Source organism: Trichomycterus rosablanca, chromosome 7 (assembly GCF_030014385.1).
Source record: "Trichomycterus rosablanca isolate fTriRos1 chromosome 7, fTriRos1.hap1, whole genome shotgun sequence".
In the NCBI taxonomy this organism is placed as follows: domain Eukaryota; kingdom Metazoa; phylum Chordata; class Actinopteri; order Siluriformes; family Trichomycteridae; genus Trichomycterus; species Trichomycterus rosablanca.
In genome coordinates this window covers 40,555,782-40,572,232 of record NC_085994.1, presented here as the reverse complement: position 1 = coordinate 40,572,232, position 16,451 = coordinate 40,555,782, and the positions used below count along the sequence as shown (strand labels likewise).

Here is a 16,451-nt window from a genome sequence, read left to right as displayed (position 1 = left end):
CACAACTGCTTCAATTCTTTTGCGCTAGTTCAGTTGTGATTTACTGACAGTATGTCTAAATTAAAGTTAGGACCGTGTTGTTCGGTTGTCGGATGTTCCCTCAGGCCAGGTACAAACTTGCTTTCAGAGATTAAGGTGAACAGATTTCCAAAAGACAACGCACAGCGAAACGCTTGGATTGCTGCTGTAAATAGAACCGGCTGGATCCCCACCATCAACTCTTATAATAAATGTAATATATATTATTTCATAATAAAATATTGTGAACAAATGTACTCACTTAAACGCTGTTCTCTTGGTGTCTTGTCCCTGACGTTTAGCTTAAGTGTATTAAAATATGCAGGCGCTTAATATTTGTATTAATAGAACAGAATAAACATAAACCTAACATAAACCTTAAAAAGTTTACATTTTCCTGAGAATACGATGTAAAAGCCATAACTTTATAGGACTATATTTTGGGGAAATGTCACTATATGGAATTATATTAACGGCTTAATTAGCTGTAATAATTAGCTTAGCTTAATTATTAAATGACACACAGACCTGTAAAGAAACATGGTTCTACTTTTGTAATACAAAAAGTAAACATTCTATTTATGAGTACATTGTGCTTACTGTAAAATATTTCATGTATTTCCAGTTAGGCTATAAAAAATCGTTTTAGCATTAGCTAATATGTTCTAATTCAGATGAGAAGTAATTCACTGTGGTTTGTCATATTTTTATCATATTATAATGGTTCTTAACTCAACAGACACAAAAGGGGAGATGACACAATAATGATTTTAATAATTAATTGTATGCGTCCAAACTGCGGTATGCTTTCACTGCCTCTGGTGTAAACACACTCCGTTTCAACAGGGTAGTGATACACGGCTGGGTCTGTTACCTCAGGCAAACGTTTTAGGTCAGCGGAAAAACACTTCTTAAATTCTCCTCAAAAGGGTCTGGTAAAGATACTTGATGATCTATCATTCATTTCTGCTAATATCGCGTTTGTTCCGCGTTCGGGAGACTCGAAAAGTACGAGCTCGTCATGTTGACAGCTGGATGGATGTTTAAAAGTGGCGCTACCGGAAAGGCGAAAGGAACAGACATGCGCAGTAGCGTTGTTATTGTTTACCCTCATTGAAACGGTCTATATCATTAATAAAGTAGCTACTTAGGAGTAGTGAGCGTATAAGGATGAGATATTTTAGCCAGAAATGGTTTGGCACAATCTAGTAAGTCATAAACTTATAAAGCTTTTACTGGGAACCATGTTGATGAAGCAAATGTTCAGGCACACGTTATCAAATTCCACGTTTTGTTACCGGGTTGTTGAGTTTTTTTTATTTCACTAAATTTAACAGGCTTAAAAAAACATAAAATGTGTCTTGTGCAATAGTTCATTTACTTTACGCCCGACAATATGTTGCATTTAACAAGTAAATAAAAATGTTTGTATGATAAAGCCCTGGGTTTTAAATGTGTGTCCTAAACAGATTTATTTATTGCCATCCTGGTGAGGGAACCAGTGGTCACAGTGCAGTGCAGAAATACCCTGAACAGGGCGCCATTCTATATAATATTTAATATATATATATATACACTGATCAGTCATAACATTAAAACCACCTCCTTGTTTCTACACTCACTGTCCATTTTATCAGCTCCACTTACCATATAGAAGCACTTTGTAGTTCTACAATTACTGACTGTAGTCCATCTGTTTCTCTGCATGCTTTATTACCCCCCCCTTTCATGCTGTTCTTCAATGGTCAGGACCCCCACAGGACCACCACAGAGCAGGTATTATTTAGGTGGTGGATCATTCTCAGCACTGCAGTGACACTGACATGGTGGTGGTGTGTTAGTGTGTGTTGTGCTGGTACGAGTGGATCAGACACAGCAGCGCTGCTGGAGTTTTTAAACACCGTGTCCACTCACTGTCCACTCTATTAGACACTCCTACCTAGTCGATCCACCATGTAGAGTAAAGTCAGAGACGATCGCTCATCTATTGCTGCTGTTTGAGTCGCTCATCTTCTAGACCTTCATCAGTGGACACAGGACGCTGCCCACGGGGCACTGTCGGCTGGATATTTTTGGTTGGTGGACGATTCTCAGTCCAGCAGTGACAGTGAGGAGTTTAAAAACTCCACTCATACCAGCACAAAACACACTAACACACCACCACCACGGCAGTGTCACTGCAGTGCTGAGAATCATCCACCACCTAAATAATACCTGCTCTGTGGTGGTCCTGTGGGGGTCCTGACCATTGAAGAACAGGGTGAAAGGGGGCTAACAAAGCATGCAGAGAAACAGATGGACTACAGTCAGTAATTGTAGAACTACAAAGTGCTTCTATATGGTAAGTGAAGCTGATAAAATGGACAGTGAGTGTAGAAACAAGGAGGTGGTTTTAATGTTATGGCTGATCGGTATATATAGTGTTTACAGGTTATATATATATATTTATTATTATATATTATAAATGTAAAGGTATCAGTGTAGATGAGGTGACAGACAAAAACATGTGAAGTTTTTTATTTATAATCATCTGTATTAAGTCTTTGTTAGTTGAAGCGGTGAAATTGTAAAGCTGCGGGGCGCGGAGGCTGAGCTTTTGTGCACCGTGAGTGCTGGGTGAACAAGAGGTTAATGGGGCCGACCCCGTGCCCACCCAGTCCTGTCCTCCTTTATTGCCCTCTTAACAAACACACATGTTAGTTCTGAGTAATGAGCTGGACACACGTCGCACATGGGGACCGCCATTTAGGTTCTGTTACTCGTACCAACACGGTTAATCAAGTGAAGCCGAAGGGCTATTTTTCATTATGTCATAAAGTATTAGAACATCGTCCCCCGAATGAATGTGGGAGGCTGCCGAAGGTCTGGAGTAATAATATAAAAGTGACATAAACTAAAGCATATGAAGAGGATTCAATTAAAACAGCACAAATTACCCTCTGGCTGATAGATTAGACCTGTTGTTGTAATTGCTGAATCGAATTATGCATTTATTAAATTCTTTATTATATAAAATATCTTCCTGTACCCGAAGAACCTGGAGAAAACCAATAAGGAAACAAGGGAAATTTCCCACACCTCCGAGACAGGGATTGGGTGCAAGGTTCAAACCCATGTTTTCAGCTTTTTCTGTTTTGGTTCAGTACATTTTAATATCAGTTGTATTTATTATTATCATTATTATTTTCTTTTGGGGGTAGCTGTCTAGAAAGGCATTTTGTGTTCCTACTTAAACAGCAGAATAACAATAACAATGGTCTTAAAAAGTACAGGTTTACAGTCTGATCTTCAGAAGCCCTAAATGCAGTGTGACGTGCATCCGTTTACTCTTGCAAACAAACAGTCGCCTACACGTGACAACATGTGGTGCTGAAGTTCATCCCAAACACACTGCTTGTGATACACGTCTACATAAATGAATCCTCCTGAACTCTATCAGGACATGAGCGAATGTTTTCACAATTATATATGGACAGTATTTAAAAAAACAAGCTTTGGCCTTCAGTCCGTTAGTAAACTTACAGACTCTGATACATTTACATTTTAAGCATTTAGCGGACGCTTTTATCCAAAGCGACTTACAGTACTGTGACAGTATACAGTCTAAGCAATTGAGGGTTAAGGGCCTTGCTCAAGGGCCCAACAGTGGCAACCTGGCAGTGGTGAGGCTTGAACCGGCAACCTTCTGATTACTGGACCAGTACCTTAACCACTAGGCTACACTAGGCTACAACTGATACCACGTGATGTGGCACAGAAACTGGCACGACAACCAATTATCAACAACTACCAGAAACTGAATTCAGCCTCACAAGGTCAGTGTACAATCCCACAATGGCAGCTTTGTATAACGTCCCTTCGAAAGGATCTGCGGCCTGTTTTACATTCCAGCTTTTAAATATCGATCAGAAACGTTCTGAATACTTCAAGAGCTAAAAATCTTGTTAAAAATGGGTGGCACTCGGATGACCGGGGCAGTGCCATACTGGAGTCAGAGGTGCAGAGGTCTCTCTGTTTTGACAGTGTGACAGTAAGTGGTGTTTATCAGAGACAGAGATCAGTAAGCTCTGATCATCACACTGTCGCTTAAAGAAATACAGTTCCATAAAAAAAGATACCGGGACTTGAAAAGGGAGGTTAGAAGGTTAGAAACTATTTTTTAATTATGCAGTAATGCATAAAAGAGCAGGTTTGAACACGAGAGCTTAATCAAGGTCAGATTCCTCTGTATCTGTATGAATATCTGTATGGCTTTGTAACAGCGGATTTGCTTTATTCAGTTCTGATGTTTTATCTGTGATTTAGAGTCACATGTTTAAGGTTACTCTGCACCATCCTTTGCATGTGAGTCTGTGGATTAACGTTTGTATTGTACAAACACCTGAACAAACACCTTCTGTATAGCTGCTTAAATACCGAGGGGGGCAACAAAATGTAGACACACTTCAACAAAAGAAAAACCTGTAAAAAGGGTAAGTGTTATACTGAACGTATACAGACATGAAGGGGTGAATAGTCACGTCTGAACATCACACAACAAACTGCTACTATAGAATTACATTCAAGTCCACAGACTAATATTTGTCCACATTTTTGCCCCTCTTGCACCATTCAAATATTACTTTTTATGACTTTTTTTTGGACTACTGCTCATTTTTGTGCATCACAGGAAAGCTGAACACACTTGGAGGAGAATGATGTACCATCTCACAGGTGTTCAGATGCTTCAATGCTGAATTGGAATCACAAATCCATATATGTCACTAAAGTCTGGGTTAACACCAATTCAGACAAACTGACACACACAGAAACCTCAATCACACACACACAAACCAGCTTATAAAATAATAATAAATATACTATAGCAGTGAAAGTAAATGGACTAGAGTTAAAATTAATGGCATCTGTATTCTGATTTAATTGAACTGTTAAAAAAACATATAAAATACGCTTTTGCCTGATTTATTTGTTTTGAGGTGGGTAATTTCGAGAATACAGTCGTATAAGTTTCGATTTCGAGATTAAAGTCGAAATGATTTGGAGATTAAAGTGGAAATCTTATGGCAATAGCGACCTCCTCGTGTTAAATGAGGGATGTTCATGATTTGGTAAAGTTATACTTTCATATCTGTATCACAAATAAAGAAATCCTCGATCTCCTGCACATCAGCACCAGCGTGTTATTAGCATCAGGACGCTGAAACGGCTTTGCGACGAACTGTGTTTACTTAGAAGAACGTCGCCACCGGTGCGCTCGACGTCTGCGCCGTCGCCGGTACTTCAACCGAGCCTTATGGACTCGTACGATAAACTAGAGCCGTACGGCATCGCTATAAATGGTTGCATTGACGGGTTTAGTCGTCGTGTCATGTGGATGGAAGCGAAGAATACAAACAACCACCCAAAAATAATCGCGGGTTATTGGATAACCACAGTAACGTTGGAGGCTGCCCTCAGCACATGGGTGCCGATCCAGGTACTGAGACCCGGGCTTCTCTGAACTGACGAGCCTACGACGGCTGAGAACTCTTTCAACTTTATTCTCATAATCATTTCGACTTTCGATCTTGAAACCAAAACTTAAAAATCTATTTTACAGTGGCCCTAATACACAGTTGTAAATTTTACTCCCCTTATCAGAGTATAGAATGAGACTCAGGAAGTAGTCTTAACTACTACTATTGAATATGATGCTACAGTTTTGTTCATCCTGCACCGATGACTCTTACAGCTAGTATTTTTTTCCCACGTTTGAACAGCAAGGAGCCGCACAAGGTCAGTCAGTAACTGCTGACCGCTGCTGACCAGAGCTCATGTGTTGAAGGCTGCCCGTAAGAAAAGTGTTACGGTGCTTTAGCTCTCAATGGATTATACAGTCTCAGCTTCTCAAAAGCAACGCACACACACTACTGACTTATTTTAACAAGCATTCTAAACATCTCTGGTGATTTAAAGGTCCACCTCAGGAGTAAACGCTTCCCTCATTACTCGCTCAGAGAGAAAAACACTCCATGAATTGTGTGAGTAGCTTAAATCTCCTGCTGCTCCTGTGGTGATTATTGTTTCCACTAACACACACACACACACACATTCACCATTCAACCTTTCTCCTACTGTGTCTTCAACTCTCCACACAAACACACACACACCTCTCCCCCACAATCCCTATCTGTTCCACTCACCAAACACACACACAACACACACACTCTATCCCACTATCACTATCTGTAGCACTCACCAAACACACACACACACTCTTTCTCCCCTATCAGTACCTGTAGTCCTCAAAACACACACACACACACACACACACACACACACACACACACACACAAAGAATCAGACTCTCACACTATCAAAATCTGTAGCCCTGACTAAACACACACACACACACTATCCAACTATAACTATCTATAGCACTCACCAAACACACACACATACACACACACACTCCCACTATATGTATCTGTCCACTCACCAAACACACAATCACACACACACTCTATCCCACTATCACTATCTGTAGCACTTACCAAACACACACACACACTCTCTCCCCCTATCAGTAGCTGCAGTCCTCAGAACACACACACACACACACACACACAAAGAAAACAGACTCTTTCACACTATCAAAACCTGTAGCCCGGACCAAACACACACACACACACATACACACACACACACACACACACACACACATACACACACACACTCCCACTATACATACCTGAAAGACTCACCAAACACACACACACACTCAACTCAAACTCAAACTCAAAAGAAGCTTTATTGGCATGACAAATAAGGACATTCGTATTGCCAAAGCAAGTTACAGAAAAATATAAACAATAAAAATAAGAAAGAACAAAAATATATAGAATAGTTACATGTGCAAAAAATATAGAATAGAATAAAATATTAATAAAAACAGTGCAAAATAATAATAAAAAGTATAATATTTACAATAATGAGGTAGTAAAACAATCAGTTTGTGCGTGTGTGTGTGTGTGTGTGTGTGTGTGTATGAGACATGGTCACCCCATACACACACATACACACACACACTCCCACCATACATATCTGAACCACTCACCAAACACACACACACATTTCCACTATACATATTTGTACCACTCACTTAACACACACACATACACACACTCCCACTTTACATGTCTGTAGCACTCACTAAACACACACACACTCCTTTTTAAAACTTCTTCACTCAGTTTCAAAGATAATGCTGCAGTCGACACGGATTATCTCACTATCTGTCTAACCGCTCACTGATCTCATCTGATTACTGTTCCTGAAACGCCGCTGAACTGAAATTTGTACTTGACTAAATATGATTTATTGCAGTTCTCTGCAGTCAGCCTCCACCACCATATATTTAGTTTTCTTCCTCATCTACACTGACACACGTCTTCTCTGCCACGTTGCTCGTGGTGATGATAGAAAAGCATTTCCACATACTGACACAGTGACATACTTTTATTCTCCTCTCCTCTTTTCCACTGTAATTAATCATACTGGGTTCTCGTCCCTTTTCCCCACGTTCTCCTCTCCTTTCTGTTCTGTCCTTCTTATAACCTTCCTTTTCTCCCACAGGTTTTTTACTCCTCGTCTCCCCTCTCGCCTCTCCTCCCCCTTTTCTCTGCAGCTGCTGCAGCATTCGGGTTTACGTCCTTGCTTAAATGACTCGTCCAGTGCGAGTCTTTTTCAGTACACACACACATATACACACACAACATCTCACTGCATGATTTAAATCACTACTGTGTTCTAAATTACAATACACAATTACAAGATGGTCAGCCAGGTAGGAGGGCGGCACAATATCTTGTTTGTAATTGTAGGTACAGTGTAAATACTCGGGTGGCACAGCAGTAACGTAAGCTAGCCCACTGCTACTGAAATCTGACGGTCCAGGGTTTGAATAGACACAACTGGCCACTGGTCAGGAAAGTCTGGCATGCAGACCAGATCTACTGTGGTTCTAGTGTGGACTCCTAAATATGGTTTTGGTTTTTGTCATATTGATATCTCAGAGTACAAATTATGTACAAATTCACAGCAGTTGGGCAGCAATGTTAAATTATTCTGACAGATTTCTATAGTCTAAAAGACAAATTCCTCAAAGATGCAAATTTTAATGCAGATAAATTCATCAGAATATTTTCAACTGAAATATTTACATCTGTGATCTAACGAATATGAACATATCAATATATCACCTTAATAATTTCACCCAGTTCATTTTTACAATAATGGAGGACCCCAGAATTCAGATTTTTCTCTAAGGTATATGACATGAACATTCTGACGAATGGAAAAACAGATAAAGTTAGGAGGCAGGAAGAAAGGAAATTGAGTGTCAGAACCGTCATCACACCCTTTTCTCCAATCTTGTTTCCATGTTCACAGCTACTCACACACACTCATCCAATACCTGCTAAAGACTGCCCAAACACAGCCAATTAAACGGCCTTTCACCAGCCAGGCAGGCTGAAATACAGTCTCACACACACACACACACACACACACACACACACACACGCGTTTACGTTTCAGGGAAGTGTATTGGGAATTGTCTCTAGAAAATGACCCGGGGGGTTTTGGAGGCTGGGCAGAATGAGGTTAGTGTGAAACCAGCAAACCTACAGTGAGTGTTAAGTGTCGCGCTTAAAAATGTCATTTGCTTCCATTTTTTTGCAGATGACCTCTGTGCAAGTGACCTTTCTGAGCCCCTAAAGCTCATTTATTCATCTGAATATGCCGGATACGCCGAAATCCACTGGGTGCAGGGCGAGAATACAACAATCCATGTCCGTTATGGCCACTCTAACATGTATAAAGGTATAAATGAGTAATTCATGTGTGTATTTATTGTGTCTTGCGATATCTTGATGATATTTTTGTGACCTTTGCAAGCAAGGATGGGTCGTGGGTGAGAGAACTGTCAGTTTGTTCAAACACAATGTTTCTCAGCACAAGACAGCAAAGAATTAATATTTCATAATCTACCGTTCATAATATCATGAAAAGCTTCAGGGAGTCTGGGAAAGGCCAAGGGCAGAAACTACTGCTCAGACGGTACTGTTTGAGAGACTGTCATGCTACCATGATGGAAATAGCCACATGGGCTCGGGAGAAAATTAATATTCTGTGTTCAATGGTTCAGCCTTAACTTTGACAAAAGCTTGTTGTGTGTCCTGATTGTTATGAATGACTTGTACATCCTGTAACCCTTTCAGCTGCAGGAGGTAGTCATTTTAGGTTGCTGCACAAATACAAGGTTCTAATCATTTAGTTCTGCTTTTCAGTTCACGATAAACCAATCATGTACATCTCCAGCATTAGATTAGATTAGAATTTCACCAAAATATCATCACAGTGTTTTTTTTCTCTAGTGCTAAAACAGGTGTGATAGCAGCGTGCTTTAAGATCATTAGTGTTTTATCAAGTGCCATGTTCTTGATTGCCAGGCCTGTTAGGTTAAGATACTATTTATACCAGCGGCTGGGATGAGTGTGACTGAAGGTAACGTCAGTCCTCCATCCCCCTTCTGTTTAAAGCAGCTACCCAGGGGTGGAGAGAAGTGTCCCGCAGCTACAGTTCTGATTTGACCCCCAAGAGGGTCACATAATGCCTGTAGCTGGAGCTACTGGGAAAAAAGTATTTACCCCCAACCAATTTCTTCTTTGGGTACAAAATGCAGCTTATAAATGATTATTCAATTTATTAAAGATACAGATTTCTTCAAAACCTGAAAACATTCCTATTCTGGCTATGAGTTTTATGCTGCTTTAACATAATCTAGCTAACACTGAATAGTGTTTTATATTTTAGCTATTTTAGACATACATTAATTCTATGAGCAGAAGGATAAAAGAAATGAAAAGTCATAAGCATGTTCAGATCGTGACTACCTGCATCTAGTTCCAGCCACCCTACAGAAAACATGGCAGGGTAAAATACACCCAAAAAAGTACAGCACCCAATCTGTTTTATAAATATTTACATAAGGGGCATTTTAGGTCTGCCTTTTGCAGTGTTTGCCAGTCAAACCAGAGGCAGACGCTCTGATTCCCACCCTATATATGGACACGCAGCTCCAACTCTGAGGGCATAACACCACTACAGAGATCTCCAGACACACTTCCTGTACATCCGAGACATAACCGGCTCCGCGCGGGCGAGCTGCTCAAAGTTCCCGCGCTGTCATAACAGCTGCCCATTAAAACATTCCGTGATCTGCTGTGTGTGAGCGAAGGCTGAACTACGTCTATTTTTCTCTAGGCGAGACACTCAGATTACTCCATCAGGGGAGGAGATAAGCTTGGTTTACAGTTGGCACAGTAACTCCAAGCGCTATGTGATGATAGTCGGGGGAGTTGTGAGCTTGTGTGGAGCTTCTACACACAAACGTTCTGAGGGACGCAGATGTGACGTTTAGACGCTATAATGACGCTTCTCAGATTCATTTACTCAAAACAGAACAAGATAAAGAGATGAGTTTAGCAAAATGCCAATTATCTCAATCTCAATTTTTATCTTCATCTTTTACCACTGCTTTATCCTGGTCAGGGCTGTGAGGGGACCAGTTTCTCTAGAATGCAGGACGCCAATCCATTGCAAGCCTCGGCCACCCCATTTCAGACATTTCTAATAATGTCTGTATGTGGATGCCCAACCGGCTGATGGTACTGCTGGGGAAACAAACCCTGGATCCCATCAGTAATGGGCTAGTGGAATTTACCGCTGCTCCACCCGAGTGCCCAATAACGATAATAATAATAATTAAATGTGGTGTTAAAATGTTCTCTGAATCCCTGACTTGCTTTTATTATGTTAGTGTTTAAGGAAAATTTCCTATTAGGAAATGTATTAATATAAGAGCTACAGTTTGTTCTGAATGACCTGAGATTTCCTTTAATCTGTTCAGAATAATGTCAAATACAAAGCAGGTTAAACATTTAAACGACCTAACTATAAAATCTGGAAAAGTAAAAAGTAAAAACAGTAGTAGAAGTAAAGCCATGGTCTGCATAATTGCACTGCTTCGCATTTTTGTTGTTTTTGTTATCTTGCACTATCAATTGTGGGTTCAAGATCTGCCTTTGGTACCATCCCATTCCACCACCCCCACAGACCAGCGTTCTGGGAGAAACCGGAATTCATGCACTTGAAATTGAGCTGGGGAGTCTGCGTGCTGTGGGTGGGAAGGTCATGGGAAGGCTGTGCTATATCTGGAGTCCCAGAAGTAAGGAAAATTTCCCAAAGCCTCTGTTAAAACAAGCATGGATGGGAACAAGCTGTTAGAGCTGACATAGAACAATAGAGCCGCCCTCTCCCCATTCCTAGTGGCTACAGAAGCCAGTCGAAGTTTGCACATTTTTATGGTCGGGGTGGACATGTACCACTAATGAGTAGTGTACCACAACACAGCATGTATGATACTGTCACTTTATACAGTAGAAAATATCATCATACTCAGTTTTATTCAGAAGGAAGCTGCTGAAGTAAGCAACATTTTGAGCAGCGTTTTGTTTCAGTGAAAACTCACCAAAAGTACAGCTGTCTTCTTATTATAGTCTCCAGAAACCACAAAGCTCGTATGTCTGTCCTATACTTCTCATGTTTCAAGCCTGTAATCATCGTATGGTCATTTCATCAAGTAAAGTCAAGGGTGGACAAGACAAATTTTACAGCTAGGCCACCATGAAAGTGAACGCTCCAGTTTCCCTGCACACACCCATGCTGTGGTTGGCCAAGGTAGTGTAATACGTGATCTTGTTAGATACGTTAGACAAAACAAAGAAATAATGATATATGATACAGTAAATAAGTGTGAATTAAGACTGGCATCGATTATACTCTAGCAGCAAAGCGTGGCTGCTGCACAGAAACATGGATCCTGGATAACCTCTAGTTTGACCTCTGGTTTAACATCTTCTCTCAGTCTTCATGGAGGTTTCCTCTGAGTGCTTCAGCTTCTACCACCTCCCAAAACCATGCAGAAGGTACGTTGGCTGTTCTAAACTGCCTCTAGGTTTTGAATGTGAGTTCACTCATCTAACCACAACATTTTTCTACATCTCCGCAGACCAGTGCTCATGCCTTAGGCACAACTGAACACTGAAATGAGCGTTCGAGTTTGGATTTTACTCCCTGACTTCTTTTCCATAGATTTTAATGCAAACATGACTGTAGACTTTAGACAATTTAGACATCACTGGTGTATTTAAAACCCTATTTCTAAATTACACTGCAAATAATTTAGGTCTTTCACCATCTACTATACATAATATTGTGAAAAGATTCAGGGAATCTGGAGAAATCTCAGTCTGTGTTGACCAAGGTCAGAAACTAGTGTTGAATGTGCGTGACCTTCAAGCCCTATGACAGTACTGCATGACAAACAGTCATGCTACTGTGATAAATTTAACCAGTGCTTTGGAAAACCATCGTCAGTTAACAGTCTGCTACCGCATCAAGAAATGCAACCTAAAGACTATGCAAAGATAAGATCAAATAAGATCATCTCAAAAGAGTCCAAGCTTCAGCTTGTTGATGGACGTAGAGTTTTGATTGCATTTTACAAAATGTCCCAACTTTTCTGTTAATGTATAAATAAATGTGCAGTCCCTTGGGCCCTTGACCCTATAATTCCTTGCATTGTAATTGTAGTATTGTAACCTGCTTTAAATAAAGGCATCTGCTAAATGCCGTACATGTAAAAGTAAACATTATGCCTTGTGTTACAGCTGTTCTACATCTGGTCATGTGTGCTCACGTGCACACACGTTTACAATTCAACGTGTCACAGTATGAGCATCCAATTTAAAGAAAATCCCTACATGGTTTCTTCCTCCCCTTAAGCTGAAGCTGTAAAGCAGCTCATATTTTTGACAGGCAGCCCTGTATCTGCTGGTCAGCACAGTTGCACACTAGATGCGTGCACTGTTCCTCTGAGATTTCATTGGATTTCACAGTGCAGTGCTTGAACAAATAGCCCAAAGTGACACTTGCTTAAAAAGCACAAACATTGCAGTGTAGCACCGGTTGAGGATTATGGACAGAAACGCGTCAACGCTGCTCCATTTTATGTTTTTTGCTGGTGCAGAGAAATACATACTTTTCATTTTAACCATGCTGCATTCTCCAGGATCGCTGTAATTGCATCCAAACCACTTACAATACCTTTGGTTGATAACGGATCATCTGAGCTTGGATTAAAACCCTTAAATTAACATTTGCTTATTTTAGATCTTGACAGAAATAAGCTGAAGTGGCTAATCTCAATGTACTGCCCTTACGCATGCTTTCTGCAAACCACATGCCCAAACATTACATTCAGATGTGGATTATTTGTGTAGGGTTTAACCAAGGCAAAAGAGAAACGCAGTGATCTGAACGTTCTGCAGGAGACACATCTGAAGACTGTCAAGAGAGGCACTAAAGCATATCAAAATATACTGTGCACCCTTTAGGACTAATCCGTATGCACTGTATGTTGCGTCCTGCATAACAAACCGAGGAATTTTTTCTAGTGCAAGATTTCAGTAAGCCAGAGGAAAAATGCACTGATCTTACCTTCCCGTAAGAGAGAGAGAGAGAGAGAGAGAGAGAGAGAGAGAGAGAGAGAGAGCTGGGAAGAAAGACGGTGTCAAAAGAATTCACAGTCTGTGCTGTTAACACAAGACCTGAAAGACTAAATGAAATGATTGATGCTAAATTTACAGGATTCAGCAAAAGAAAACACATGAACACCAGACCAGTTGCTAAACTGGATAAGCCTACAGGTGTTGCATTAAATGTTGCAACACATACCAAATTATTAAAATTATGTCTATGCAAATGGAGCATGAAGATCAGACCTGTGGGCTATGGATATGACAAGGAAAGCCTGCCGGCTCAAGAAAGTCTCATAAAAGATTGCACAAGTGGCACTAAAATTCTATTTAAATACACTGTTTTGTATAAAAACTCATCTGTATGCGGCGCCTTCATGCATACAACATACAGCAATTTCAACCAGTGAATTTCACGGTGCCCAGGATTTAATCAAGACAGAACAGAAACGTGATGATCGGATCTTCCTGCAGGCGAGACGGAGCCGAGATGGCGGAGAGGAGAAGCTCTAAAATCGTACTCGAAAAGATTGTTCACAGCGTGTGTCTAACACGGCCGCAATTCACTAATTACTGCTAATATTTCTTATCTTTTTATACTGTACTGTCAAGTACTGTCTGATTATTCAAAATGCCAGATGTGAATGTGTTACATATTAATGCATGCATTATGTAGTAATGTATGTATTATGTATTTATCGATGTATTATTCATACTGCTTGTTTAAACATTTAATACAGTAGAGACAAAAGTCAGATAAGTACAGATGAGCCACAGCTTGGTCCCAGGACTAGATTAGAAAAAATTTGAATACATGTAATCTGATTAGACAAAATTTTTAATGCTGGATTTACAGAACTTAGCCAGACAAAACATTAGATTCTTGCTCAGGTGGCGCAGCTGTCTATCTAGCTGATGTTGGGGTTCGAACAGCCTATAATGTCAATATATTTTACCCCACAGAGTTTAAACTGTGTAGCAGATTCAGATTAATCCGGATTATGCATGTTTAAACAACATGGCCTATTGTCCTAAACAGAATTTCTTCACAGGGCGCTTAGGTGGCACTATCTGTCCTATCAGCCGGTCGGGCATCTACACAGACACAGACACAGACACCATAGGATATGTTTCTTGGAAAGCCCTGTGCTGCATTGGCGCCTTACTCGGTGTATTCGTGAGTGGCGCTCAGTGATTCCCGGTGGAACCAGACCAATTGCAGTCACGTGAAATGTATTCATACACAGTGTCAGACTCAGTGGAGGATTTACTGTGGTCAGCAAGATGCTAGAATACATTCAAACCACCTTGTAAGGCAGGTGATAGAGAAAGGCTGGCACTGCAGTAGTGCATGCATTCTGCATAATACAAATTCAACCATAACATCCAGCATTGAGCATATGCAGGACAAATATTCATCCGACCCAATATTACTATAACATTCACACAGTATATACTACACAGAGGACAGATTTCACCTCTGATTTGATGATATCTGTGCAAATGGAAATGAAGCTCATTTCTGTTGTTAGGAAGAGGCTTTAGGAAATGTGCACTGACAAGCATTGTGTGACCTGTAACACTCATTTGCATGGACTGTCCTAATGCATTCAGTCTGCATGCTGCATGTCCAACAGTCAAACGTGCAAACCAGACCAGGGCAAAATATACCTAATCTCGTTGCAGGTAAAACAGCTTGTATGACCTTGCACTACATCTGTATTTAAGTGTCCTTGAGATAACTGATCGATCAAGCTGAATAATGAATCCCCAATCCAGCAGAAAAGACTAGATGGCATTTTACAGATAGTCAATGTGTGTGTGCTTGATTATTAAACATGTGCAGCAGATTGAGATGAATAGAGATGAGAGCACACAAGCACAGAGATGAGGCGAGCTTACCGGTTCTGCGGGAGCCAGGCTGCGGGCTGAGATGGTAGGAAAATCGCATCGTTTTGAAGTGGCTGGAGAAGCTCGGGTGCGTGTCTGTCGGCGGAGGAGACGGAGGGGTGAAACCGATCACCGCACTCCTCGGTCGGTTCAGCTGCATGCCTGCAAAATCACACGCGTTCACACTTCTGGTCTAATCCGAGAAATTACAGCACACGATCCAGGGGTCCGTTTCCGAATGCGGGAGCTCTGCTGAGCTGCCCGTGCAGACCGGGTCCTCCTGGTCGGTCGTTCAGGAGCTGGAAGCTCAAACGGTGGCGATCCGCCGGTGTGCCATTCAGCTGCGGGGTAAAGAAAATCCCATCCAAGGCCCTCCAGCCGGCGGAAAACTCCATCAAAGAGCAGTTCAAACGCTCACTTACTGTAAGTCAAGCTAAACAATAACAGTACCGCTCAGGGCTAACAGTTCGAATCTGAAGCTGCTTTCTTTACTCTTTAATGCAACATATTGGTCCGAAATACAATATTTAACGTAAGGAAAACGCTCATTTTACCAACTTTGACTCGAAAATCGATAAACTTGCGTTAACATGAACATTTCTGCCACTTTTGTTGCCGTCGTGTCAGACAAAAAAACTCCTGAAGGAAAAAAGAAAAGTGGAATCACTCAGCTACCGAGTGACACATCAACGTCCCGTCCATTAAACGCTCTTTATCCATCTTTCAGCCACGTCTTTGTTCAAAATAATCCCTTAAAACCGATTAAAAAGTGAGAAAATAAAACAACACGCATATAAAAAGTTGGCCAACTTTCATCAGGTAACCGTTACTAATTTCAAATTTGAATTAGACGCTCGCGCACGGACGACCGTTATTAATTAAATTTAAACTGTATCGCTGGCT

The 16,451-nt window shown here is 40.9% G+C and overlaps 1 protein-coding gene and 1 long non-coding RNA gene across 2 annotated transcripts in view; one reads left to right on the top strand and one right to left on the bottom strand.

Moving 5' to 3' along the window:
- fgd1 (FYVE, RhoGEF and PH domain containing 1) overlaps window positions 1–16,362 on the bottom strand; it is a 54,495-nt gene extending 38,133 nt beyond the window's left edge. Inside the window, exon 1 of the mRNA XM_062999457.1 lies at window positions 15,561–16,362. Coding sequence (XP_062855527.1) covers window positions 15,561–15,708 — 148 coding nt within the window. The 5' untranslated portion in view covers window positions 15,709–16,362. The remainder of the gene's footprint in view (window positions 1–15,560) is intronic.
- LOC134318605 (uncharacterized) lies at window positions 4,078–8,876 on the top strand. Its single transcript, XR_010013399.1, has 3 exons — window positions 4,078–4,232; window positions 4,324–4,490; window positions 8,740–8,876. It is a non-coding gene; the product is annotated as an uncharacterized LOC134318605 (long non-coding RNA).
- Window positions 16,363–16,451: the final 89 nt, after the last annotated feature.